The 22,949-nt window shown below is 38.9% G+C and overlaps 1 protein-coding gene across 1 annotated transcript; it reads left to right on the top strand.

The window, feature by feature from the left end:
* Nucleotides 1-1,901: 1,901 nt before the first annotated feature.
* On the top strand, nucleotides 1,902-22,780 carry TMC3 (transmembrane channel like 3). The gene is made up of 22 exons (XM_086757458.1): nucleotides 1,902-2,011; nucleotides 3,283-3,426; nucleotides 4,723-4,798; nucleotides 7,550-7,631; nucleotides 8,334-8,440; nucleotides 9,460-9,558; nucleotides 9,651-9,793; nucleotides 11,284-11,431; nucleotides 12,211-12,254; nucleotides 12,426-12,573; nucleotides 13,462-13,571; nucleotides 13,731-13,809; nucleotides 14,292-14,537; nucleotides 16,150-16,278; nucleotides 16,644-16,711; nucleotides 16,948-17,076; nucleotides 17,877-17,987; nucleotides 18,517-18,642; nucleotides 20,010-20,088; nucleotides 20,286-20,328; nucleotides 20,899-21,187; nucleotides 21,940-22,780. The coding sequence occupies exons 1-22, from the start codon at nucleotides 1,902-1,904 to the stop codon at nucleotides 22,778-22,780; spliced, it is 3,351 nt and encodes a 1,116-aa protein (XP_086613584.1).
* Nucleotides 22,781-22,949: the final 169 nt, after the last annotated feature.

Raw genomic sequence — 22,949 nt, 5'->3', positions numbered from 1 at the left:
TTCAGATTAACTCAGGGCAGAGGAGAAAAAGCAGCCTGTGCTATTCTCTACAGGAAATTTAGCAGAGAGAACTTAATGCTCTTTCTTGTCAGAGGCTGCAAATAAAAGTTAACTACAACAGAGCACTGATTTATGTGACTGAAACCCTTGTGCATTGTGCACAGAGCTGTTAAGAAGAGAAAATACCAAGTTAGGAACAAGTAAAATCTCTCTGTAAACTCTTCCTTTCTCTCCCATGTTCTGAGTATCAAATTGTGGCCATAGAAACTATTTATACAAAGTTTCCTTGGTCTGTTTTGCTCCATTTTAATAACGTGACCCAGAATACCCACAACTTCAGTGATGGAGAAAGGCACTGGAAATTCACTTGACTGTGTGTCAAGTTCTCCAGCTGCCCTGGTCCTAGCAAAGCTTGGAGCAATCTGTTCTGTCCTGACAACCAAACACCAGGATGGCAGAGATGTTGACAAGAGAGGTGGTGTTGGTGCTGACTATAGGAGTTGTGTCAGGGGACTCTCCACCATGAAAATACAACTGCTGGCAAGTGCAGCATGTCAGTTGTGCTGTAGCCCATAGATAATTTTGGATTAAATGGATGGATTACTTTTTGAGCAGATGTAAACTGAGTCAAAGCTATTGCTGCTGTATCTTGGTTGAGACATTCGAAACTGAAAACTGGTGTTTTGCTATCAGTTTCACCATGCACATGAATACTTTGAATTAGGAAATTAATGCCTTCATGATGCCAGTTAATGATGTAATAATATACAAACATCATATGATAGATACTGAGTACTTTATTCCTCTGAAATGCAGAAATGCTAACCTTCTTTAAGGATGGAAAATGAGGCATAAAAGTGCAAGAATTTGCTTCAGGACATATAGAAATTGAGAGAGAGAATAGTTACTTAATACAGGGGTCTCAAGGTCACAGCACCAGTTCATTTGTTGTCTTTTAAAAGTTATGATCTTTGTTAAATATACTTTTAGCATCTATTACATTAATTTTGTAGTACAAGTAGTTAAGTAGTAGAAAGTAGTAAGCTGAAGAAGTAACAAATGAGCATCAGATGGCAATGTTTTCTAGTGTTTTAGATCTAGAATAAACATTATTATTATTATCAATAACCTAGTCAATGCTTATTGTAAATGTTAAAGATGATACATTAATTAATGGAATTGAGCATAATTAAGATATTACAACTATCAAGGAAAAGTGAATTGCTTAGTAAGCTGTATTTGTCTGAATAGCAAGCTTTTGATACCTTCAAGAGAAAAGCCACAAATTTAGGTATAAGGAATGGAGGTCATGCTGAGAGGTTGGGGCCAGGGTCCAGGAAAGCAGCAGCCATGCGTTCTGTCAGGACAATCCTCTGAGAGACGATCTGGATGTCCTGTGGGAGAACGACGTTGCATTTTCTCTGTTATTAGAAGCCAAAATGCAAACTGCCTTGCTTTACCCAAGCAAGGATGTTCTCTCAAGCATGTGAAGCAAAGATGTCAGCAAGTATGTCCAGTGCATTCCTTGGAAAGATCACCCAGAGGGGGCCAGCGTTGTGCAGCGAGATGCTGGTTTGGGTGAATACCTTAGCCATGACAAGGGAAACTTGGCTTTGAATTACGGGCCACGGCTGGACTCTGCTCCCCGCCTCTCTTCTGGGCATCTCGCTTGAAAGCGCCTGGGCAGGGGCTGCTGCGCTCTGCCGCTTTAAGGCATGCATGCAGGGCCAGGCAGAGGTCCTCTCCACTGCTGGAGCACCAGGCGCAGGCAGCAATCCTCCGCTCCGCTCGCTGCTCTCCACTTAATAACATTTGGCTGCTTACGAGACAGCTGACCGGCGAGCTGAAGGCTTCTGTCTGGCGCGGCAGAGTTTCACCTGGTGCAGGCGGCAGCTGCCACCATGGCCGCAGCCACGGGCTCCGCTGCAGCGAGAACTGCCAAGTCCTGCAAAAAGTATCGGACGGTGAAGCGGCACACTGGCATCTACACCTACCAGGAGCCACCCCACAGGTAAGAGACCCTCGTCTCTCCTCAAGTGCAAATCCACTTTATCTAACACAAAAGTGGGATCTTTTCTTTCAACTTGCATTTAGACAGTGCAGTAGTGTGAAAAGGAAAGTGAGAAAAATCACTTTTCTCTCTATATGTAGATGTATTTTAAACCTCTTGTTTTGTTTTGATTTTTTTTTTATTTTCACAAAAGTCGTGTTTCAGTACTGCAACATAAACACTGTACGGCAAACAGTGTAACTCCGGTGAGTTCAGGGTATAACAGGGCAAGAAATCTCTCTGTACTTTTTCTGTGTATTATACATTTCCCTTCAATGTCCCCTGCACCAACCAGATGGGACTGTGGACTGATGGATCAGTGGTCTGACAAAGTATGTCCTTTGAATGTTCTTACAAGGCATGGTTTAGGTTATGATTTATTTCTGTTGCTTTTCCAGCAAAATTGTAGGGAACTTTCCCAAAAAGTACATAGCAATACAACTAGAAAACTTCCTAGCTGGCTGTTGCTGCAGTACTTCAGATCTCATCACTTCATTTGGAGGAAACAGTTGCCACAGGTTTTTAGATCTGAGCTTCTGCAAGAATGAATATTGCTGCTGTTTCATACACAACACCCTCTTTCCAACGGGGAACTGAGAGAGCTATAGCTTAGCAAATGTGGTGACAGTATCAGAAAGGATGATTTGAAAATCGCCCATAGCTACCTGCATCAAAGCACAGAGCATCTTTTTTACAGGGACGAGTAATTCTTGATGCTCTGGGATCTTACGCTTCCGTCCCCCCCAGCATGGAAGGGGGATGAAAAGCAACCACATTCTGAGCATCTGTTGCCCCCATTCAAACAAGAAAATATTTTATCATTATTACAATCAAAACAAAAGGCCAACAGCACATGGCGAATAATGTATACTAAGTGCTCTTGCTGGAAATGTTTAGACAGCACTTTGTTCCAGAAAAATATACAGAGTGTCTTGCTAGCATGATGTACAAGCTGTATGGCTGGAAACGCTCAGAGAGGAAGGATTGGGATTCGTGATGGGGAGCGGGGATAATTTATGACTGAGCAGCAAGCGGTGGGGAGAAAAAAAAGGCACATCCTGGAGGTGGGGAAATCATCCAAATTGTTCATCAACTTTAAAACAATAAGGTCATGCAAGTTCCCCAGCTCACTGCTGTTATATTGCTCTAATGGGTTGCTCTAAAGAGTTTGCTAGGGATCTGAATGGGAATAACTTGTTTTTCCTCTCATGGGGTGTGCTCTGGGCTGCCAGCAACTCGGACGATGACATCGGTGAAGAAAAGACTGAGAGCCAGGACCCAGAGCGGATCTTTCAGAACATCCAGTACCAGAAGGAGATTATGTCCAACATCCGCTGCCGGCCGTGGCCAATGCGGCAGAAGCTGAGAGCGCTCAGGTAAGGCTGTTTGCACGAAAGCCTTCAGGCTCGCTGACTGTGGCAGTGGTCCCAGCCTCAGAAGTTTTTCAGTGTAAGCTGGAAGGGATTGCGCAAAGAAATGATAAAGAGCTGACAGGAAAGCATGCCACGAGGACGCTCTGACAAGATCTGAGAGCTGGCTGAAGGCAGCAGCCTCGGGGTGGAAAGTCTGCAGGTGCAGTTGTCTCCTGTGCGTGCCCAGGGCTCCCCTCCGACAGCCACCGTACAGGGGAGAGAGCGAGGAATCACACTTTGGCTATTAACTATTAAAACAGTGTGCCAGCTATTCAGTGGTCAAGGAAAGGCTGTTGGTAATGCTCAGTAATAAATTTTTAAGCTAAATTGTTTTGCTCTATCCTAAAAAGGAAAAAGTGTCTGCCACTTTCAAGGTGATTGCATGGTATGAGAACAGAAGCTGGTCATAATCTTCAGGTAATAAATGGTAAATGGCAGTAAATACTGGACGCTTCTAGGTTTAAGAGGTACATTCAATGTAGTAATAACATGTTTCACAGCTTAAGATCACATTTATATTAATAATTCCAGACTTACAACGAAAGATTGAGTGCCTAATTCCTCGGGCCACCTGTCTAAGTTGTGTCAGGTCTCTCACAGTGTGATCTGTTTGGGGCTGGCTTTATTTTCCCTTTTCATCTGGTATCTTTCTCTTAGAACCCTGTATGACGCTAGGATGGCATTTGAGCCATGAGTAATCTCTACCAGCAGTAGAGCTCTCTTAGGCAGAGTTTGTGACTTGCTGCCTTTCTGCTCCTATTGAGGAGATTTTGGTGGTCCCCATCCACCTCCTGCTGAGGTCAAAGACTGCATATGACCAGAGGAATATGCACTTCTCTGCATCTTAGCAGAGCACTACAGCATATTTGCAGAAGAGGTGGTAGTATCCGCATGCGATTAACCAGACTGTAATAGGAATCTTTTTATTTTACTTTCCTGGGCTGCACAATTTTAAAAGAAAGACTTGGAATCAAAAAAAAAAAAAAACCAAACAAAAAAAAAAACAGAGAAAACTCGTCCCTGCAGTCAAAGTTTTGAATGCTGAGTTTTTTTCATTCAAAATTCTCGGTAGTTGTGAAGTGCCAGCAAAAACCTCAATAGCAAAAGAAAAAAAGCTTTGCCTGGATAAGGATTTTTACGGTGAGACAATTCACAATTATATTTCAGATAATTTAACAACTTTGCTAGTTGCTGCTTGCACAGAATTCGGGGCTCTGACTAACAAGATCAATGCAGAATGAACTTCCACTTCTTGTGCAGACAGGCGAAGGAGATTGTGCTGAAGTACGAGGGGAGGCTCACCAGAACGAGAGGTTACCAAGCTGCTGGTGCAGAGGTACAGCTGCTTTTTCTTAAATTACAGCTCTTTTCTATACCAGTAGTCATCTGCAGCTTTCATTCACAGAAACCTATGTTTGCTCTGCAGTCCTGATCTCCAACTGAGGAACTCTCTAGATGAAGGAAAAAGGAGTTAAAAGTTTATTTTTTTTAAATTTATTGTGACTTTAGTAATTACATTTTTGCAGACTAATTTGATGTGTTGAGGGATGGATGTCCTTCTGTTAATGCAGTATAAGCTTCCTTCTCAAATAATCTACAAATATTGATGCCTGCTAAAGGGAGTGATGGGAATGGGACACCAACAATATGATGCCAGTATTCTCTGAAGAGCTATTTCACCAGACTCTGGGGCCACAGTCCAATAGTTTAGTATGAAAAATATGTAGCTTTTAGTTTGGAAGACAACCCTATGATAGCTTATGGCAAACGCATTGTTAAAGAGGGTTTTTGCTTGCTTGACACTCAAAGAATTTGTATCTAATCTTAGAAAAATCTATTTACACCACTGAAAATAGACCCTGGTCCTAATTTCTGGAAATTAATAACGTGTAGGAAATTGCAACCAACAGAGATCTTTAGTCATCGAAGCAGTACAAAAATATTTTTGCCATCGTAATGAGCAGAATTCTAATGAGTAGCTTCTCTTAATTCAGAAAGGCAGGGTTGTAACAGTAAAGTAGAACAACATGCGTTTTATTCACATCAACAAGTGAAAGGCAGCAGGTGTATCTGTTTTGTTATGTTGGCCCACAGCGAAGGTTAAAAGTGCAACTGTTCAATGTAGGAAAGCCTCATTTCATTTTTTTCCTTGTTCTGCCTTTGTGTGTGTAGCAAATGTAGCGGAAGTAACCAAGGCTGCTAAAATAGATACTGGGTTTTGCCTTTGACTTGAGTGAAACTAGGACGTTACCTAGAAAGAGAAGTGATAAGGTCTGCGATACCTGTCAGTAAATCTGAGATTGGGATCAGTACTTGTTCCTATTTCCCTTCCTATAAAAGAAGGCGGCTTTGATCTTAGAGTTCACAATTAATAAAAGTTTGTATCTGCTCTAATTGCCTCTATTGTGTGTATTTGCTTTAAGATATTTAGCACAAGGATATAATTCAGCAGGTAATTAGCACCACTCATATTGTGTAGGAGAACTGTATTCTTTTTTCCAGCACAAATTAGGGAACATAGCCTTTATATCAGGGCTAAATTCAGCAAATGCAACAGAATGAGCTGCATTTTTATTTTTAATTGGAAATTTTCATGTATTATCTCAGAAAATAGCATGGTGACCAAGGAGACAAAAATTGTAGCACAGAAAAACAAGCACTACATCATCACAGTTAAGAACTCGGGGACTGAACGTGTGCTAAGAACAAAATGCAGCCATAAGTGTATGTTTTACAATAAGTTTTTAAATGGGCAAAATACACACCATTCATAACCAGACATCCATTCATACTATTATTATTTATGAAAATTGAAGTTAAAGCATCTTTTACTGTTTTGACAGTGAAAGCATTTTCCTTTTTCAGTTCAATTATTTTATATTTGCATTGTATTTTTTTACATTTGCAATTGATACCAGCTGCCCATACTCTGAATTCTAAGAGTATAAATTATATGTTCAGGTATGCAGTAGGCAGAAAAAGAGCTATCTAATTATAGTTTTAACACATATACCACATGGACACGTTTATATGCTTTATAAATCTGCAGTGCAACTGGCACAAGCTGCTTGATTCATTTCTCAGCCTTGTGAACCCTGTTTTCAAATGAAGGCAGCAATCCCAGCAATTCCCATGCAATTCACAGCATCTACAATTTCTTTGATTCATTAAAACACTTCCTGTTCATGCAATAAAACACCCATACCACCATAAAAATTAATTAACTTCAGCCAGAGAGACCGATGATATATTCAGTAATTAAAATGTTATTTACTCCTCTTTGGTTTTAGGAGATGAGATTACATGATATAATACTGACACTGCTGCTGCCTAAAATATAGGGGGGGTTTAATATCTAGCTGTACTAAAAATACTTTCTAATGCATGATATACAAATATCATTTTTCTGTTGATACTGTAAAGTTATAGCTCTAATTCAACAAATCAAAAATCACCATCCACTTTGCCCATGGAAATTTTGTTTCTTCCCCCACACGCGCATGCACACCCCACTGCGGGCAGGAAGATGCTTTCCTCTGACCAGGCGAAAAATGGAGGTTGAGTAAAGGCTCTACAAAATATAACCACAGGTTTTCAGCTGGTGCCAGCTGTAATAGGCAGAGCTGAGAATACAGTAGTGGAGAATACGGAGCTGCTGCCTGCCCCTTCTCTGCAATTTCCCCCCTCCACAGCCCCAGTCGTGGAGAAGGAGACAGGGAATGGCACCCATTGGCTACCTTCTGTTGGGTCCTCATGGCCTTTGCGTGTAAAAAACACAGATTGGTGGCTCCTGACTGTCCCCTCAGAGGTGTATAAAGGGTGATCTGTCTCATCTTTGTTGCCATTTGGATGGTAAATACAGTTAAGGATTCCTGTGCCCCCCATGTTTTGCTTGTTTCTAAAAGCCACCACAGTTTGCTTTACCCACCTTACCCACAGACATGCTCTAAGATTTTAACAAGTGATGTTTGTCATATTTATTGCGATACAAGATGGAACAGACATGAGCAAAATACTCTGCATTACTATTTTTATTTTTTACATGTAGAAGTGTCGTATTTCTCAATTCTCTTCTTTTTTTCCTCAGCTTTGGAGGAAGTTTGTTCGACTTGCATATAATTTTGTGGTAATCTTTATTCCCTGGGAAATGAGAATAAAGAAAATTGAGAGTAAGTATAAAGATTTAATGGTATTGAACTGCAGAGCACTTGCTAAAATGTTAGGTCTTATGTTTATGTTTGGATTTACTGAATTAAATAATATTTGGGGTAAAGAGTTACACACAAACTTTCAGCAGTGACATTTTCATTTAAAACTTTACTTTTTCTTCTTTTCCTGGTGCCTTAGACACTGCACAATTCTCATTTATGGTCTTAGTGGGGGGTAACTTTTTAAAAGCCAAATTTGTCCTGATGTGGCTCTGAAAATCCATCAAGATTTGGTTATAGTTTATCACAGTCCACGGGGCAGCATCCTTGGGCCAACACACCCAGATCTGCCCAGCGTTAAGTGTGGTTGTAAGCTGCATCACCAGCTCTTGAATCTTTGAGTTAAAGCAGCCCTTGACGTTCCATCAGCAGTCAGGTGGTACCTCTGTGCTTCAGCTGCAAAGGAAAATTGATGCAGCTTCTTGCAAAATGCTGCTGGTAATTGTGAGGCTTCCCCAACAGAGTTTGTTGGAATTATATTTCCCTCATGGACATGTCAACGTTTTCTCTACTTTGCTGTACGCTCTGTGTGAATGAGAAAGGTTTTTCTTTTTTTTTTTTTTTTTTTTTTTTTTTTTAAATTATTCAAATAATACTTCATGAATAAAGGATATGAACTTTTACAGACTGTGTAGCTCAGATAACTACTTTCTGTGGTTTAAGGTCATTTTGGGTCTGGAGTTGCCTCTTACTTCATCTTCTTGAGATGGCTATTTGGAATCAATATTGTACTTACGATAATGACAGGAGCATTTGTAGTCTTACCAGAGGTAAGAATATGTTGGTGAATATTTACAGAAAAATGCTTACTGTTACACTTTTCTTCCTGAATTAAACAAATGTCATTCTTAAAGGCATACATAAATTTGAAATGTACAATTAAAATTTAATTATTTTTTATAAATTCCACTATTAAGAGGGATTTTTTTTCTGACAAAATATAAGAGAATTTAGCTGTTAGTGTTACAGATTATATTTTGTCAACATGGTACTAATGCTTTTACAGAATATGTTTGTATCAGGTTACTTAAATGGAGAACCAAATCCTAAAAGCTGTAGTGGGTGTGGAGTACACTCAAGTCTTGTTAGTGCCATTTACAGGCAGAAACATCTCTCTCCAGACAACAGATTATTTTGCATTAGAAATAATTTTCTAGAAATTCTGAACAGCAGCAACTTTATTTAATTCTTGCATGCAAGCAAGGCCATTTGTTAACTTTGTTAAATAATTTATAAATATTATTTTACCTGACCTAATGTGTGCTTTAATAACATTATCAGAAAACATGGGAATATCTGATTTATCTTCTCATTGGCTAAACTAAAAAAAAAAAGTAAGTATTTCCAAAACAAACAAAAAAGTAAACTGAAATAAAATAAAATCACTCATTTGTTCCATTTTTAAGGAAACGTAGATTTAATCTTGAAATACCTTTTTGATATCAAACACTGTCATATATAATTAAAAATGTTTAAATTAAAACAAACGTAACTTTCAAAGCTATTTTGTTAATGGTTTCAGTTGATCTCTCTCTTAATTTCTTAGCCATTTTGAAGATGTCTGCAGAGCATTAAATTTCCTCATAGCTAAAGCACAGATAGCAAAAAACACCCATCTGGTTTAGTGGAAAACAAATGGAGGATCTCTCATGGAGTTTACAGTTTAGGAGGAGGAATGACCCAATACTCACTATCCTGAAAGCATCATCTGTGCAGGCAGCTCTCGGTGGGCTCTGCTGTGCAGCCCCAGGTCAGATGGTTTTTGAGACCTTCTCTCTCTGTTTCCCAGCTCCTGGCCGGCACGCCGTTCGGCAGCACAGTCAGCAAGACCATCCCTCAGGAGCACATTGCATCTGCTCAAGACCTGGACACCATCTGGTCACTAGGGGCAAGGCTAAAACCACTCTTTATTTTTTTGCTGTCGCTGTTCTGTTGCAACTGTTCACTGCTGCTCTTATTCACGGCCTCTGGTCTTTGCAGGGCTACCTCCAGTACTCTGTTTTGTTTTATGGCTACTATGGCCGTGACAGGAAGATTGGGAAAGCTGGATACCGGCTGCCTCTTGCCTATTTCCTTGTTGGGATGGCAGTGTTTGCTTATAGCTTCATCATTCTCTTAAAAAAGTAAGACTTCCCATTTATCGCTGTTCAGGCAATCGTTAATGGTGTGTTTATCCCGTTTCCTCTGTATTTATTCTTCATAGTTCTGTTATTAACCTGTTCAAGTCTGCTAATATCAGGGAGGCAGACTGAGTTTAATTCTAGCTTGCATTTATCTTGCTATCATTTATCTTCGCTTTTTCTTCAGTTTCTCAATCTATAAAAGGAGGGCGGGACAGAAGATGATCTGTGTGCTTTGTGTTTGTATAGTGTAAGGTCCAACGCTCATGGAAGTCTTTCTGTTTTCTTCTTTTCTAGTATAAATATTGCTATGATAGACATTTTTATTTTAAGTTCAATGCTTTCAGCATTATTGTTCCCATCTGTTGAAATACAAATATAAAAATTCCATCCTAAATGTAGTATCATTTGCATTGTTTCAGCTGGTACGTGGCATCTCGTTCAAACGTGAGCTTAATTCCTTCGCTGTTTGAAGGGCTAGGAGAAGGAGTTACTTAGCAGAGAGCAAGCCTGCTAGCACTGACCATAAATCTAGGGATGCGCAATGCTTGGAGAGGGGCAAGGTCACTCTATCCTCTCTCGATTTGCTTTCCCTTCCCTTCTGGATACCTATTTATCCAGCACAGGGCAGTCCAGGAATATTTTTAGCACCGCCTGTAATAACTCTCAGTTTTGAAGCTGAACCTTCCCATTTAATTTAGTTTTACTCTGTCTGCTGGTTTGTGCCACGGGTCACTGACGTGTTTGACACTGATCTACGTATCTGCAGTTTCTGGATATGATTAGCTCTTCTCCTTCAATCTCAGCTCACTGACTCTTTGCTTAGCTGCTTGCAGTTCCCCTTTTAACACTGTCCTTTTGGATGACCTTTCTTTCATAAGACATAAATCTTCATGTCATTTCTTACACTTCGCGAGATTCTGCCATCTTGCCTATCTGAGATGAGGTGGGGCTTTCTTTTTTTTCCCAAGGTCTGTAAAAATCACATTGAGTTTCTGTTTGTCAATAAAGTTTATGCTGAGGATGAAAACAATACAAAAACCAAATAGATTTTGTTCATGATCACTAGTTTTGCCAAATTAGCTTGTAATCGCAGTAATAGTGATCTTCGTGATACTGTCTTCCAGATGGATTCTACCTGGAGACCGTGAAACTGAAACATGTTTAAGTCCACATCTCTAGTGAGATTTACTTGCTTTATTTGTCAGCTATAAAAAAATGTAAATATCCAAATGCCCTTCCACAGTGAGTCACTTATGCACTAGAACAAAACTGAAGTTCACGCTCTGAACCTCACCCTGTTTTATTTGTCTCAGAAAGCTGCCAACAACGACACTAAATACTGCAAACTTCTGGTAGTTCTAAAGGTGTAGACTTCTGAAAACTGTGAACCAAACCACTGATTTCCTTCATATACATCTTTACATGTTAACAACAGTTGAATATTTGGTTTTGGTTGGGTTGTTTTTTTTAATTTATTTATTTATTTACAGGATGGCAAAAAACTCAAGAATGAGTTTAGCAAGTGCCTCTGATGAAAATTACACTTTCTGCTGGAGACTGTTCTGTGCTTGGGACTATTTAATAGGAAACCCCGAGGCTGCAGAGAGCAAAGCTGCTGCCATAGTTAACAGCATCAGGGTGAGCAACTGGCCATCACCTTATTTAGAGTTGATTTGTTTGTTAATCTATAAGCTATATAAATCTTTCCTCTCATTCCCTGGCATTTCCTACTATTTTTTGGTATTCATTTACAGATCTGTTTGCCCAGGGGAGGGCTGGTATTGCATCTCTGCGTGGTATTGCAGTCACATCATACTTGCTGACAGCGTAATTCTGTCCCAGCAAGGCCATTGTGCTCTTCTTCAGAAAAGTTTTTTTTAATGCCACTGTATGTGTGACAAGAAGTTAGATAACTAGAAACTGGCTTGTGATGTCATTTCATTTAAGTAATAAAATCAAATTCATGTTAACAATATGAAAACACTCATTTGTTTCATCTCTCCATAAAAAATGGTCCAAGGACAACTTTTAGCGCTCTCATTATTAGAAAAGTGCTTTAAATACAGATGCTTTGCATTTTGAATTTAAAAACAGATGTGGTTTTCATAAAAAAGTAATTTATTTATCAAATTTGGTGTATTCTCATTAAGTCATTGAAGAAAATGATTTCAAATTGTGTCAGGATAAATTAATAAGCTATGATATTTAGCTATTTCAGTGACCGAGGATAACTTGTGACAGTTCTGTACTATATTACTGACATTCCTTCACTATTTAAGCTCACTTATCACTCCTAAAAAGCTATGCAATTCCAGGATGTGAAGTTTTTTATTAGTGTACTTGATACCTTCTGTGAAAGATGTGTGCGTTACTTTTGCTGAACACTATTCAAATGATAATGCTGTGTTTCTTTCAAGGAAGCTATACTGGAAGAGCAGGAAAAGAAGAAAAGCAAAAACTTGTATGTATATAAGCCCAGAGACACTTTTCAAAGCACTATTTCAATGCAGATAGCAGTGCTAATCTGCTTATCTCGTACTTCTTAAAAACATCTTAGAAAAGACCCCTGGTGTCATAAGACAACCGACTGTATTGGCTGTGTCTTTTTTTTTTTTTTTTTTTCTCTCCCCAGGGCAGTGACTATAAGCTTAAGAATTATTGCAAACATCCTTGTCCTTCTCTCGCTTGCTGGAAGTATTTACATCATATACTTTGTCGTGGATCGATCGCAAAGGTTAGAGCGCACCAAAAAGGAATTGACTCTTTGGGAAAAAAATGAGGTACGCTGTCTTTATGCCAACTCAGAGTTAGAAGCAGGATTGTTGTCTCATGGCTCTCTGTAGCAATAACGTGCACTGAGGTGTAAATCGTAAGAGATTAGCCAGGAGAAATGGAAAATGAGAGGGCACAGCAGCTGTTACCTGGAACTCTCTTCACACGCTTGCTCCCTCTGAAGCGGGCAGGGGGATGCTGCAGGTCCTCATTTCACAGAGACTGCAGTTCCAGCTTGGCCGTTTCATGAAGACAAGTATAAACTCTGTCACTTAGAGATCTACTTTTGTTAAGCCCATGAAAGAGCTGAGCAAACACTGGACCAATGGACTAAAAAGGAATCAGCTTTGACAACAGCTATTGATTGCAGCTGGGGGAAACTGAATCATAGAATCATAAAATGGTTTGAGTTGGAAGGGACCTTTAAAGGCCATCTAGTCCAATCCCCCTGCAAGGAGCAGGGACATCTCCAACCAGATCAGGTTGCTCAGAGCCTCATCCAACCTGGCCTTGAATGTTTCCAAGGATGCTTTTTGTATATTTCTATTCAGAGGAATGAGTGGATACTGAAAGTAGAAATTGAATAGGTATGGAAAAGCTACTCATCCATTTCAGAGGAAGATGCTGGCTTCATATTTTATTTTTAATTTTAATTAATAAAGTAGTAACCCTAAAACTAGAATGTCTGGAGTTAAAGATTCCTGAGTGGTATTCCAGATCTATAATTTTGGATCACAACTACTGTTATTACTAATGCCAATAATAACTTTTTAAAGCATCTTCTCCAAGAAAAACAATGACCAAAGCAAGTGCATCAGCAGTATTTTGATCAGCGGTTAAGGTACCGGAGATCTGCATGTAAAGCTATGAAAATGCTGCGTCTTTCTGTTCTGTAGGTAAGCGTAGTGGTGTCACTGATTACAATGATTGCACCCTCTGCTTTCGAACTTGTGGCAGCTCTGGAAATGTATCACCCAAGGACCACTCTCCGCTTCCAGCTTGCCAGGTATGGGCATTATGCAGTGTAGAAAATATGTGGGGGAAAAAAGAGAGGAAGAGAGATGTGTTCTGGCCACATGCTTTAGTCCAGTCAAACTAGAAAATGTATGAGAAATCGATGGAATAACAATGCAGATAACCCATATCTTACTCTTGTTGTTTTCAGGGTTCTTGTTCTATACTTGGGAAACCTCTACAGTTTAATCATTGCTCTCCTGGATAAGGTGGACAGTATGAGTGTCACTGTAAGTTTAATATGATGCTTTCTGATGCATAAAGCTAGTAGAATTTATGGAGATAATTCCATTTGTGATCTATGTGAAGTCAGATGAAATTTTTTTTGAAATTGATTAAAAAATACTACAATTCTATAGAATTGTAAAGTTTAGTTTGTAATGTTTATTTACAACTACTTGTAGTTTTTTAGGATAACTAGATTCATTTGATTGCTAATGTATCACAATAAATAGATTTCTGTGCATTGTTTAACTACTTTTTAAAAAGCCATAATTTGGCTTAAAGCCAAATATTTCCAGCTACCTACAATCAACTTTCAGTGCTGTCCTTACAAGTTCCAATCTGTACATTGACAGCTACTTAACGGTCACCTAACTGCTGCTTGAAAATACACTAAGAAATGCTTCAATGTGTGTACATTATAGAGCAGACAGACACCTGCTTGTATACACAGTTGAAAAAGTAGCTTTTGGGATATTTACTGTTTCAGGACTCTGACATTAACAACAATGCAAGCAATTCTACCACCTTCTTAGCAACCAAAACTCTTTCTAAAGACAACAATTTATCTACAACTATTCCTGATGTACTATTTAAGAGAAATGGAATTGACACGTTGGAAGGAAGTCGTGCTCAAGGCTTGGGAGTCCCTGACTCACTGGTTAACAACACAGTTTCCTTTAACCATAACACCCAGAACCCACAGGATCAGTGCTGGGAGACATATGTTGGTCAAGTACGTAATTGTTTTATTGTGTCATCAACTTATTTCTAATCAACATTTGACAAAAAAAAAATTAAAATTATGTCATCTTACGTTCAGTTTTAGAGCTTTTCTTTTTATAAATTCCAGAGTTTAGCTAAGGATTGTGTAAAAAGAATAAAGACTATGCAAAGTGATATGGCCACAGATACAAGCTTTGTTTTTTGTTCAGCATCTACAATGTGTTCAGTGTTGTACAAATGTTCTTTTGCCAGAATTTAGTCTCTGTCTTCAGCTCTACACAGGCAGATCTCTATAGAGGCATGACATAGATCCTATTTTAATAATATACATCCTATTAAACTAATACAGAAGAAATATGACTATAAAAATGTATAAGCAGTAACATGCACCCTGTGCAGAATCACATTGCTGCCTGGTTTGATGAGGATGCAGGCCTGAGCTAAGCATGAGATTCACTGGTCATTTGTACAATAGCTGGGAAGTCTCTATTCATTCTGCCTCACTACATCACTAGAAAATCAAGCATCCTTCACTTCTTCAGAGAGAAAGAGGATAACAACCAAAGGTTGCAAAATACTGTCAGTCCATAAGCATGGAGCCAGTCAGGTGGGAGTGCCATGTGTGCACGTCCCCACAGTTAGGTTGCAGGAAATCTGCAGGCTTAATATGACACTTTTCCTTCCCTACGTGTGAAGTGTACGTTATTTGTGGCCTTTGCTTTCAGTGACTAGCACTAACATATACAGAGAGAAGTTTTAACCACACACAATTAAAAAGATGCCATTAGATCTCAATGTACTTTGGTCTCTGTCAGCACTTACGCCCACGTCACTAGGTTAAGAATAATGCTAGGGTGCTTATGACCTGCTGAGCTTCTTGTTCCAGAGTGGGCAACACTAAAGGGCTTGTTTGATTGTCTGGAGCAAAAGCGACCTCTCCTAGGTTTATTAGCCTGACTTCTATTCTTGTATGCCCCCTCTGCCTGTTGCACAAGCATCAGGAAATTTTTAGAATTGGTGTTCATGGGGTGTTTTGATTGCTTATTTTTTCCCCAGAATGGGCTAGATATATATGGAATTGAATCTTTTCTACTTCATTTTAAGTTTTTAAAGCTTAATTATATATAGGATAACCACATTAATTTGTAAGCACTAAACAGGTCTCTTTTATGGCTTGATTATCCGACTGCCATTGGGGTTTGGTTTTGTATGAATAATAAGCGTTTCTCATTGTGAAGCACTTAGTGAGTACATATTACAACAGTCAGTATAATAAAGGATTAAGTACAAGAGAAGAATCAACCCATTTCTGTTTATCCAGGTAAATTTTCAGAATAGTCATTAAAAAGAAAGCTTGAAGCCATCGTGACCAGAGTTTTATTGCTGCAAGCAATAGAAGGCACACTGGAAGCTTGATTATATTTGTTCTCTTTGCTAGAACAAAGACAAGGGAAAAGTCAAACAGGAAAAGCTTAAAAGGAAATAATTTATATATTCAAATCATATTTTATCAGGATACTAAACTTGAGCCAAAATACAAGTACAAATGCAAAAAAAAAAAGCCATATGCAACCCATTTGCTTCCAGAATAATGCAGTATGTGTGAACAATCTGTATTTCAGGAGATGCTAAAGCTTTCAATTATCGACATGATTTTCACAGTCGCAAGCATCCTGCTAATTGATTTTTTCCGTGGACTGTGTGTCCGATATTTAAGTGATTGCTGGTGCTGGGATCTAGAAAGCAAGTTTGTAAGTACAGAGTTTATTTTATCAAACTGAGATGCTGAAGATGGGTAGGCTCCTTCCCTTAGTAGTACTGAATATCCTTAAAGCCTTTCAACAGATAAATAATTTCTTGGTAGCACATATCTATAAAGACTGTTCTTTGTTCTTAACTAAAGTCGTGAAGTAAACTACAGAAGAATTAATTTATTTCATCTCCTGATGCAGAGCAGGTTTTACTGTGTTCCCACTGCCTGCCAAAAGTTGGCATTTGATCTGGATGTTTCAGGCCATGTGCTGTCTGCAAACTGATTCTGTTAATGTTTCTAATAAATTATCTGAAAGAAAGATTAAGACAAAGTATTCATCTTATGCTGCTGTGTTTCTTGTAGCCAGAATATGGAGAATTCAAAATTGCAGAGAATGTATTGCACTTGGTCTACAACCAAGGAATGATCTGGTACGTAGTCCACAATTCATTTTTCTTGTCTTTGTCGGCTGATTGCTAAGGCAATCTGATGATTTCTGAGGAAACGTACTGAAGTAGGATATTGGTAATGCAATCTTTTATACTTTATTGTAATAAGAGGTTGTCTGTTGATAGTGAGCTGTTATTTAGCTGGGGTTTTTTATGTTCTTTTGCTATTAAAATTGCTTCTGGCCACACTAAGCATTGACATGATATTATTTTTCCAGGATGGGAGCTTTCTTTTCACCTTGCTTACCAGCATTCAATGTTCTCAAGTTGATTGGACTCATGTACCTGAGGAGCTGGGCTGTGTTAACCTGTAATGTACCACATCAGCAGGTCTTCAGAGCATCTCGGTTAGTCCAAATAAGAGTGAAAGATAAAGAATAAATCAAGTGCAGACAATGGAAATGTCTTCTGTGCATACAAACAAAATGACAGGAGATTTTAGCTGTGAAAGTTGACAATCAAATTTGACAGTAATAATGATAGCAAAAACAGGAGGGTTTGTAAAGCAGGGTAGTTAAAGATATGCAAGAACAGAAAAATATGTGACAGAATATTCCTAGAGCAACATATGTGGTCTAACATAAATGATTTATTTCCATATAAATCTGACTGAGCACAATAACCCACATGTGTTAACTGTTGCAAGTCCGATTCCTTGATCTTTCTTTCTCTGAAAACTATGAAGTATCTGCTTTTGTCTGTTGCATTGCACAACAGATTTCCTCATTTTTCTTCTATCATTATGAACATCTTAATTGTTTTCTCAAAATGGAAATAATTTAGGGCATCTTTAATTCTTAAGAATCAGTCATTTCTAACATGTTTTGAAGATGACTCAACTTCTGCCACTGTTCTTTTTCTTCCCCAACACAACCAGGCAGAAAGGTCAGTTTTTATAGCAGGCTGCTATAAATGGTTCCCTGGCTGCAGCAGCGGTATCTGGAAAGCAGTGCAAACAGGATTTTGATCATTAACAGTCTGTTTAAACTGGCACTGTTCAGACTTTCTAATCGCAGCAGAATGATTTAGATCTTGCAGAAATATAGATCTTGAACGTCTTGGGGTAGATATAGACCTCCACCTTTCATGTTGCCTCTGTTTTTCTCTCTGATTAGTATAATCTGAAACACATTACATCTTCTTGCAGATCCAATAATTTCTACTTGGCCATGTTGCTGTTCATGTTGTTCTTATGCATGTTACCAACAATTTTTGCTATTGCCCGATATAAGCCATCTTTAAGCTGTGGTCCCTTCAGGTAAGTTATAATGGACTACTAAAAATTGCAAAGATTTTATTTCACCCTCTCACAATAAATTCATCATGTTCAGTAATATACAAATTGCTTAAAAAAAAAATTGTAGACAGGACAATGTTCTTCTTCTGCCAATGTTTTCCAGTTTAAGATTTAATTAGGTGAATACATCAATGTTCTGAGTGAGGTTCAACATTTTGCTTTATATACATGGTTCAGTTATTTTATTTCTACACAATGTAATGTGCCACCAAGCAGTCTAGCACACATCACTGTCTTGTGTCTCAATTCAGGCACCCTCCAAGCCCAGCCAATGCTTTTGTACTTTTGAAAAAAAAATTGTTAAAAAGCAAATAATGAACAAGTTGCTTTTATCCTTTTTTTATCTTTTATTTTTCCTTTCACTGTACTGTTCCAAAGTAGTTTTGGATGAAACTCCTTGTTTATTCAGTGCAACACTGATTAATGAATTGGTGTACCTAGATTTCTGGCAACTTAGTCTTACTTATTATTTTTTTTTTTCCTCTTGCAGTGGACAAGAAAAAATATATGATATTGTTTCTGAAACGATTCAAAATGATTTTCCAACATGGTTCAACACAGTGATTACTTACATCAGCAGTCCTGTGGTTGTTCTCCCTGCGCTACTACTTTTGTTGTAAGTACTTTTTTTCACAGGCAGGATAAATTGATTGTATTAATAGTGGCCCTATCTCTGGAGAGTCAAATGCTGATACTGAGGAACAAACACTGCATTACTGTAATTTTATTAAGCATATCTGAAAAAATCTACCTTACTGAATAGGTGGCATATGGATCAGATAGGAATGAGAGTATGTTAACATGATTGTCATCACATTTTCAAAAGGAATTTCTTGTTCTGGGATACTGGGTTAAAGCAAGTTCACCATATTGTGTCAAGGCTTGCAGTGCTGTTTGTTCCAGGAAGTTCAGGCTCCTTCTTCCCTCTCAAGAGCTGCTCAGAAATTAATTTTCCATTTCTTCATGGTCATTAGTTCAGTTTATGACTGTGAACAGGGCTCAGTCTATCATTTAAAGAAGCTACCCAGTCATCTTGATTTCTGACAAGGTAAATCAATTATGAAGGTCTGCTCTTAAGTGTTAATCTAATACAACTTGCTGCAGACTTTCCAGTGGAAGTCCTTTCTTACTCTAGTTTCCAAATAATTGTTCACAGCTGGGAAGTAATATCTACTTCGAGCTGTTTGAAATTCACTTTGCTCTATGAAGTATCATTTGTCTTGCCTCTACCTTTGTATCATTTTTCTCCCTGTAAACTACAGATGAATGCAGAGTTTATCCCATGGGTGGGCTTTTCAGACAAACCAAAAAGACTGAAGCAATACTTCCAATTTGTAGCTTTTTCCTCTAAGATCTCAGCTACGTAAACATGAATATATTTACAAATTTAAGGAGATATAATGGCTGCTTCAAAATGATGGCTAAGCACATATGCAATGTTTGTGGTATGAAGTCCTAGCTATAAGGCTTTACTCCACCTGAAAGCCAGGGTAATCCACTGCGTCAGGCTGCGCTCGGCTGTGCCAGTGTAAACAAGGTGTTAACTCCAGTCAACAAAATTGCATTGCATGAGTGTGCAAACTCAGTGTAATTCTGGTGTCTCTGTTCCATAACCTTGGACTAGGGAAAAAGACAACTAAAATATTTTCATTTTGAGCATGTCTAGAACTAAAAAAAACCAAACAAACAAACAAAAAAACAACAAAAAACCTAGAAATGTACCCAGGGTTACACGCACAATGAAAAGACCTGCAGAAAACACAGGCACAGTTAGAATTGCTGTTAAACGTGTTTTCAGTGTCACTTCTTTCTTTCTTTCATGTATGTTTGCTTGAAAGAGGCTATGATCAGTTATCGTGGTATAAAGGAAAGGCTGCAAAGCAGCCACTGAACCTATACATCATTTTGATGACTTATAAACCCTCAAAGAGAAAACTGTCAGGAACTTTTGAAGTGACTCATCATCACTTCTTTTACTTCTAGCATGCTAATATATTACCTACAAAGTATTGCAAGATCGTTAAAATTCACCAACAATCAACTGAGAATGAAGATCCAAACAGTAAGTACAGTTCAAAGCAGTTTTATATGCAACTTGGTGGGTCTTCAGGGAAGTACTAGCCTAATTGTATCTCTAAAGTCACTTTCAGTGTTTCATAATGTAAAACCAATCCTGTATTTAGCATCCTTACATAGCAGTGAGTTTACCCTCTAATCCATAATAATCTACTGCTTCTCATTCCTCTGAATGTATTTTAGGAAAGAACTGAAGATAAGAAAAAGGTGGTTCAGATGGCAGTGGGTAAGTTGGCGAGCTTTAGGAATGCCTCTATTAGTAAAGCATTTAGATGCAAAACCATTTTGATTTCTCATACAAACAGGAAAGTTCAACTAAACTTAAAAAAAAAAAAAAAAAAAAAGTGTTTCCTGTAGAGTCCTCCTTTTAGATGTTTTTTTGAGTTCAACTTGACTTAAGCTTGCCAGCACTGAAACACAAGGTGTGCAGTTTATACCCAGACTCTGCTGAGAGCTTTGGACTGGATATTTTCCTGCTTTTACTACTAACAGGGCAGAACCCGGGAGGCATCTCTGATGATTCCAATCCTGTCAGACCTTGTGCAAAATTCAGAGGGTAGTAGGCAGAAGAAGGGTAGGGAATGCCCCCTATTTGACCTCAGCAGGTTGAACACTTCATTGGCAATGAAAAGACTTCAGACTTGTCTACTCTATCTGAGGGAATTTGAACATGCAGCTTCCATTTCTCTAATTTTAGCAATGGGAAACCTGTCATGGTTTAACCCCAGCAGCCGCTCACTCACCGCTTCTAAATTTAGACACCAGGACAGTTCCAGTAATAATTTCTGTTTTCTAGCTAGAATCCAAAATCTGGATGGGAATGACAAGAGACCAGAGCAAGAAACTGATATCAGTCACGAGTCTTCTGTTCGGTCCTCAACTCCTCGAAAGAATGGCAGTGTCTTGAACTTTGAATCTCCCGTGAGCAAAGGCACCAGAATACAAACCATTTCCCAGTCTGTGCCCCAAACTGTGCCTGATGTTGCAAGACCTGTCAACGCAACTCCCACAACTTCAACCTCTTTAACGCCAGCTCCCTCAGTATCCAGTGTACAGAAACCAAGAAATGATCATATCACAAACAGGTAAGACTGCTTTGGTTTTGAAATGGCATTTATTCCAGGAGGTCCATGACATACTTGTGTTTATTTACAAAATAGCTATGTATTCAGACTGTCTGGAGCAGTAAAACAGCTGAGGAATTTTTTAAAAGCAGATTCATTCATGGGTACTACTCAGATTGCTAGTGACACCACCTCCTTAACTCACCCTTAAATTGAAATGGGATTGTAAAACTTCTGAAATTATGTAGTTGATGAAGTTTACACACTTCAAGCAAAGGTAAATATTAAGCTTCCCCTCCAGCAGATAACTGAAATAGTTTGTGCAGGATACTCTTTCCATGAACAAGACAAACACAGTAAGAGTGAAGGAAATCTGTGCAGAATGCCTGTGCCAGTCTAGCTGTAAGACAACCAGTTTTGGACACGTTGGTTCAGACAGCAGACTGATGTTTTAAGCTATCTAGTTTTGTTCAAGTGATCAGATAAAGAGCATTTTTAAACAGTTCCCAGAATCATAAGAAAACAGAATGGGAACATAATGTGAGAGGTCAATTGTCTGCTGCCTTTGCCCAGGGAAGAACAAACGTATCTCCTAACATCTAGGACATGTTTCTCTAACCATTCCTAAAAATGCAGAACAATGGAAGTTCCATAATCTCCACCCTTACAATCTAGTGTTTGACTTCCAGAGCAATGAATTTTTAATATGTATTAATTAGCTTGATAGATGACTGTATCTCTCAATATTTCCTTCATCTTTTTGCCTCCTAAAGGTATCCAAGCGTTGTGCATGGGAGTGCAAGTGAGCTCTGTAAAACAAAGCCCTACACACCTGTCACCTTCAAAAAGTACACTGAAGATGTTCATTCTGAGCCTCTCTTCAGAAAAAGCATTCGGCAGGTAAATCCAGATGCTCTTGGGGCAGTGGCTCCTGTTTTTGTGGGACGTAGGCCATATGCTACCAGGTATTTTCTTGTTAATGAAAATGAATCCCGCAAAAAATCGCTCCGTTCTACCTCCCGACTCCAAAGGCACTTCAGAAAGGACGACTCAGGAGATATTATTGAGTTGTATCCACGCAATGTCAGGAGATATGTGGTTCGAACACCGCACCAGATGTATTCCCCTCATCCCAGCGAAGATGAGGAGGATGAAGAGGAGCTTGGGAGAGAATGCATGAACAGATCCCATCGCCCTCGCTCACTGTCTGATCTTCGCCCAGCACCACGATTTTACATTGGGGAACGTTCTGATGGCCACATTCTTATGAGCAAGGATCTAGCCAGAGTGCATTACAAATCCTGGGATGATGGCTTTGAGCTCGACCTGGACAGGCCTCCATATGCTTACAAGAAAGTGCACCTGAACTATCCCGAGCCACGTGTGAAACCAAAATCAAAGCAAAAGCTAGAGCAATCTCTAACAGAATCTGATTCAATTTCCATTGAATCCAGCAGTGATCCACAGAACAGCAGCAATGACCAGTATATCCAGGTCATTCATAGCAAGGAAAAGTATCCAAAACCTGGGACAAAAGTCGCCAAAAAGAAATCAAAAACCAGTGTTGATCTAAATACGTCTGAGCCTAATGAACTGGTATGCTCAAATGTCTGAGAAAATGCCCCAACCTTTGTGTTTCGAACAGGTGTAGGTGTGTTTGTTGTACTCGCTGTTTGAGGTCTGTTGGAACAGCTATGACATAGTCTTTGCAACAACAGTGTATGCATTGAGGTGGGAAAAGCATAGCTAGCCTTGTGTTTTACTTACTTTTAGCTGTACCTTG

The sequence above is a fragment of the Chlamydotis macqueenii genome, chromosome 12, assembly GCF_036417535.1.
Source record: "Chlamydotis macqueenii isolate bChlMac1 chromosome 12, bChlMac1.mat, whole genome shotgun sequence".
Taxonomy (NCBI): domain Eukaryota; kingdom Metazoa; phylum Chordata; class Aves; order Otidiformes; family Otididae; genus Chlamydotis; species Chlamydotis macqueenii.
Note: the sequence above shows the minus strand (reverse complement) of the source record. Positions and strands in the feature narration are given on the sequence as shown.

Coding starts and splice junctions, on each gene's coding strand:
- TMC3 (XM_086757458.1), top strand. CDS start 1,902: ATGGCCGCAGCCACGGGCTCCGCTGCAGCGAGAACTGCCAAGTCCTGC. Junction 7,632..8,333: donor GAGAATAAAGAAAATTGAGA/GTAAGTATAAAG, acceptor CTGTGGTTTAAG/GTCATTTTGGGTCTGGAGTT. Junction 20,089..20,285: donor TGAGAATGAAGATCCAAACA/GTAAGTACAGTT, acceptor AATGTATTTTAG/GAAAGAACTGAAGATAAGAA.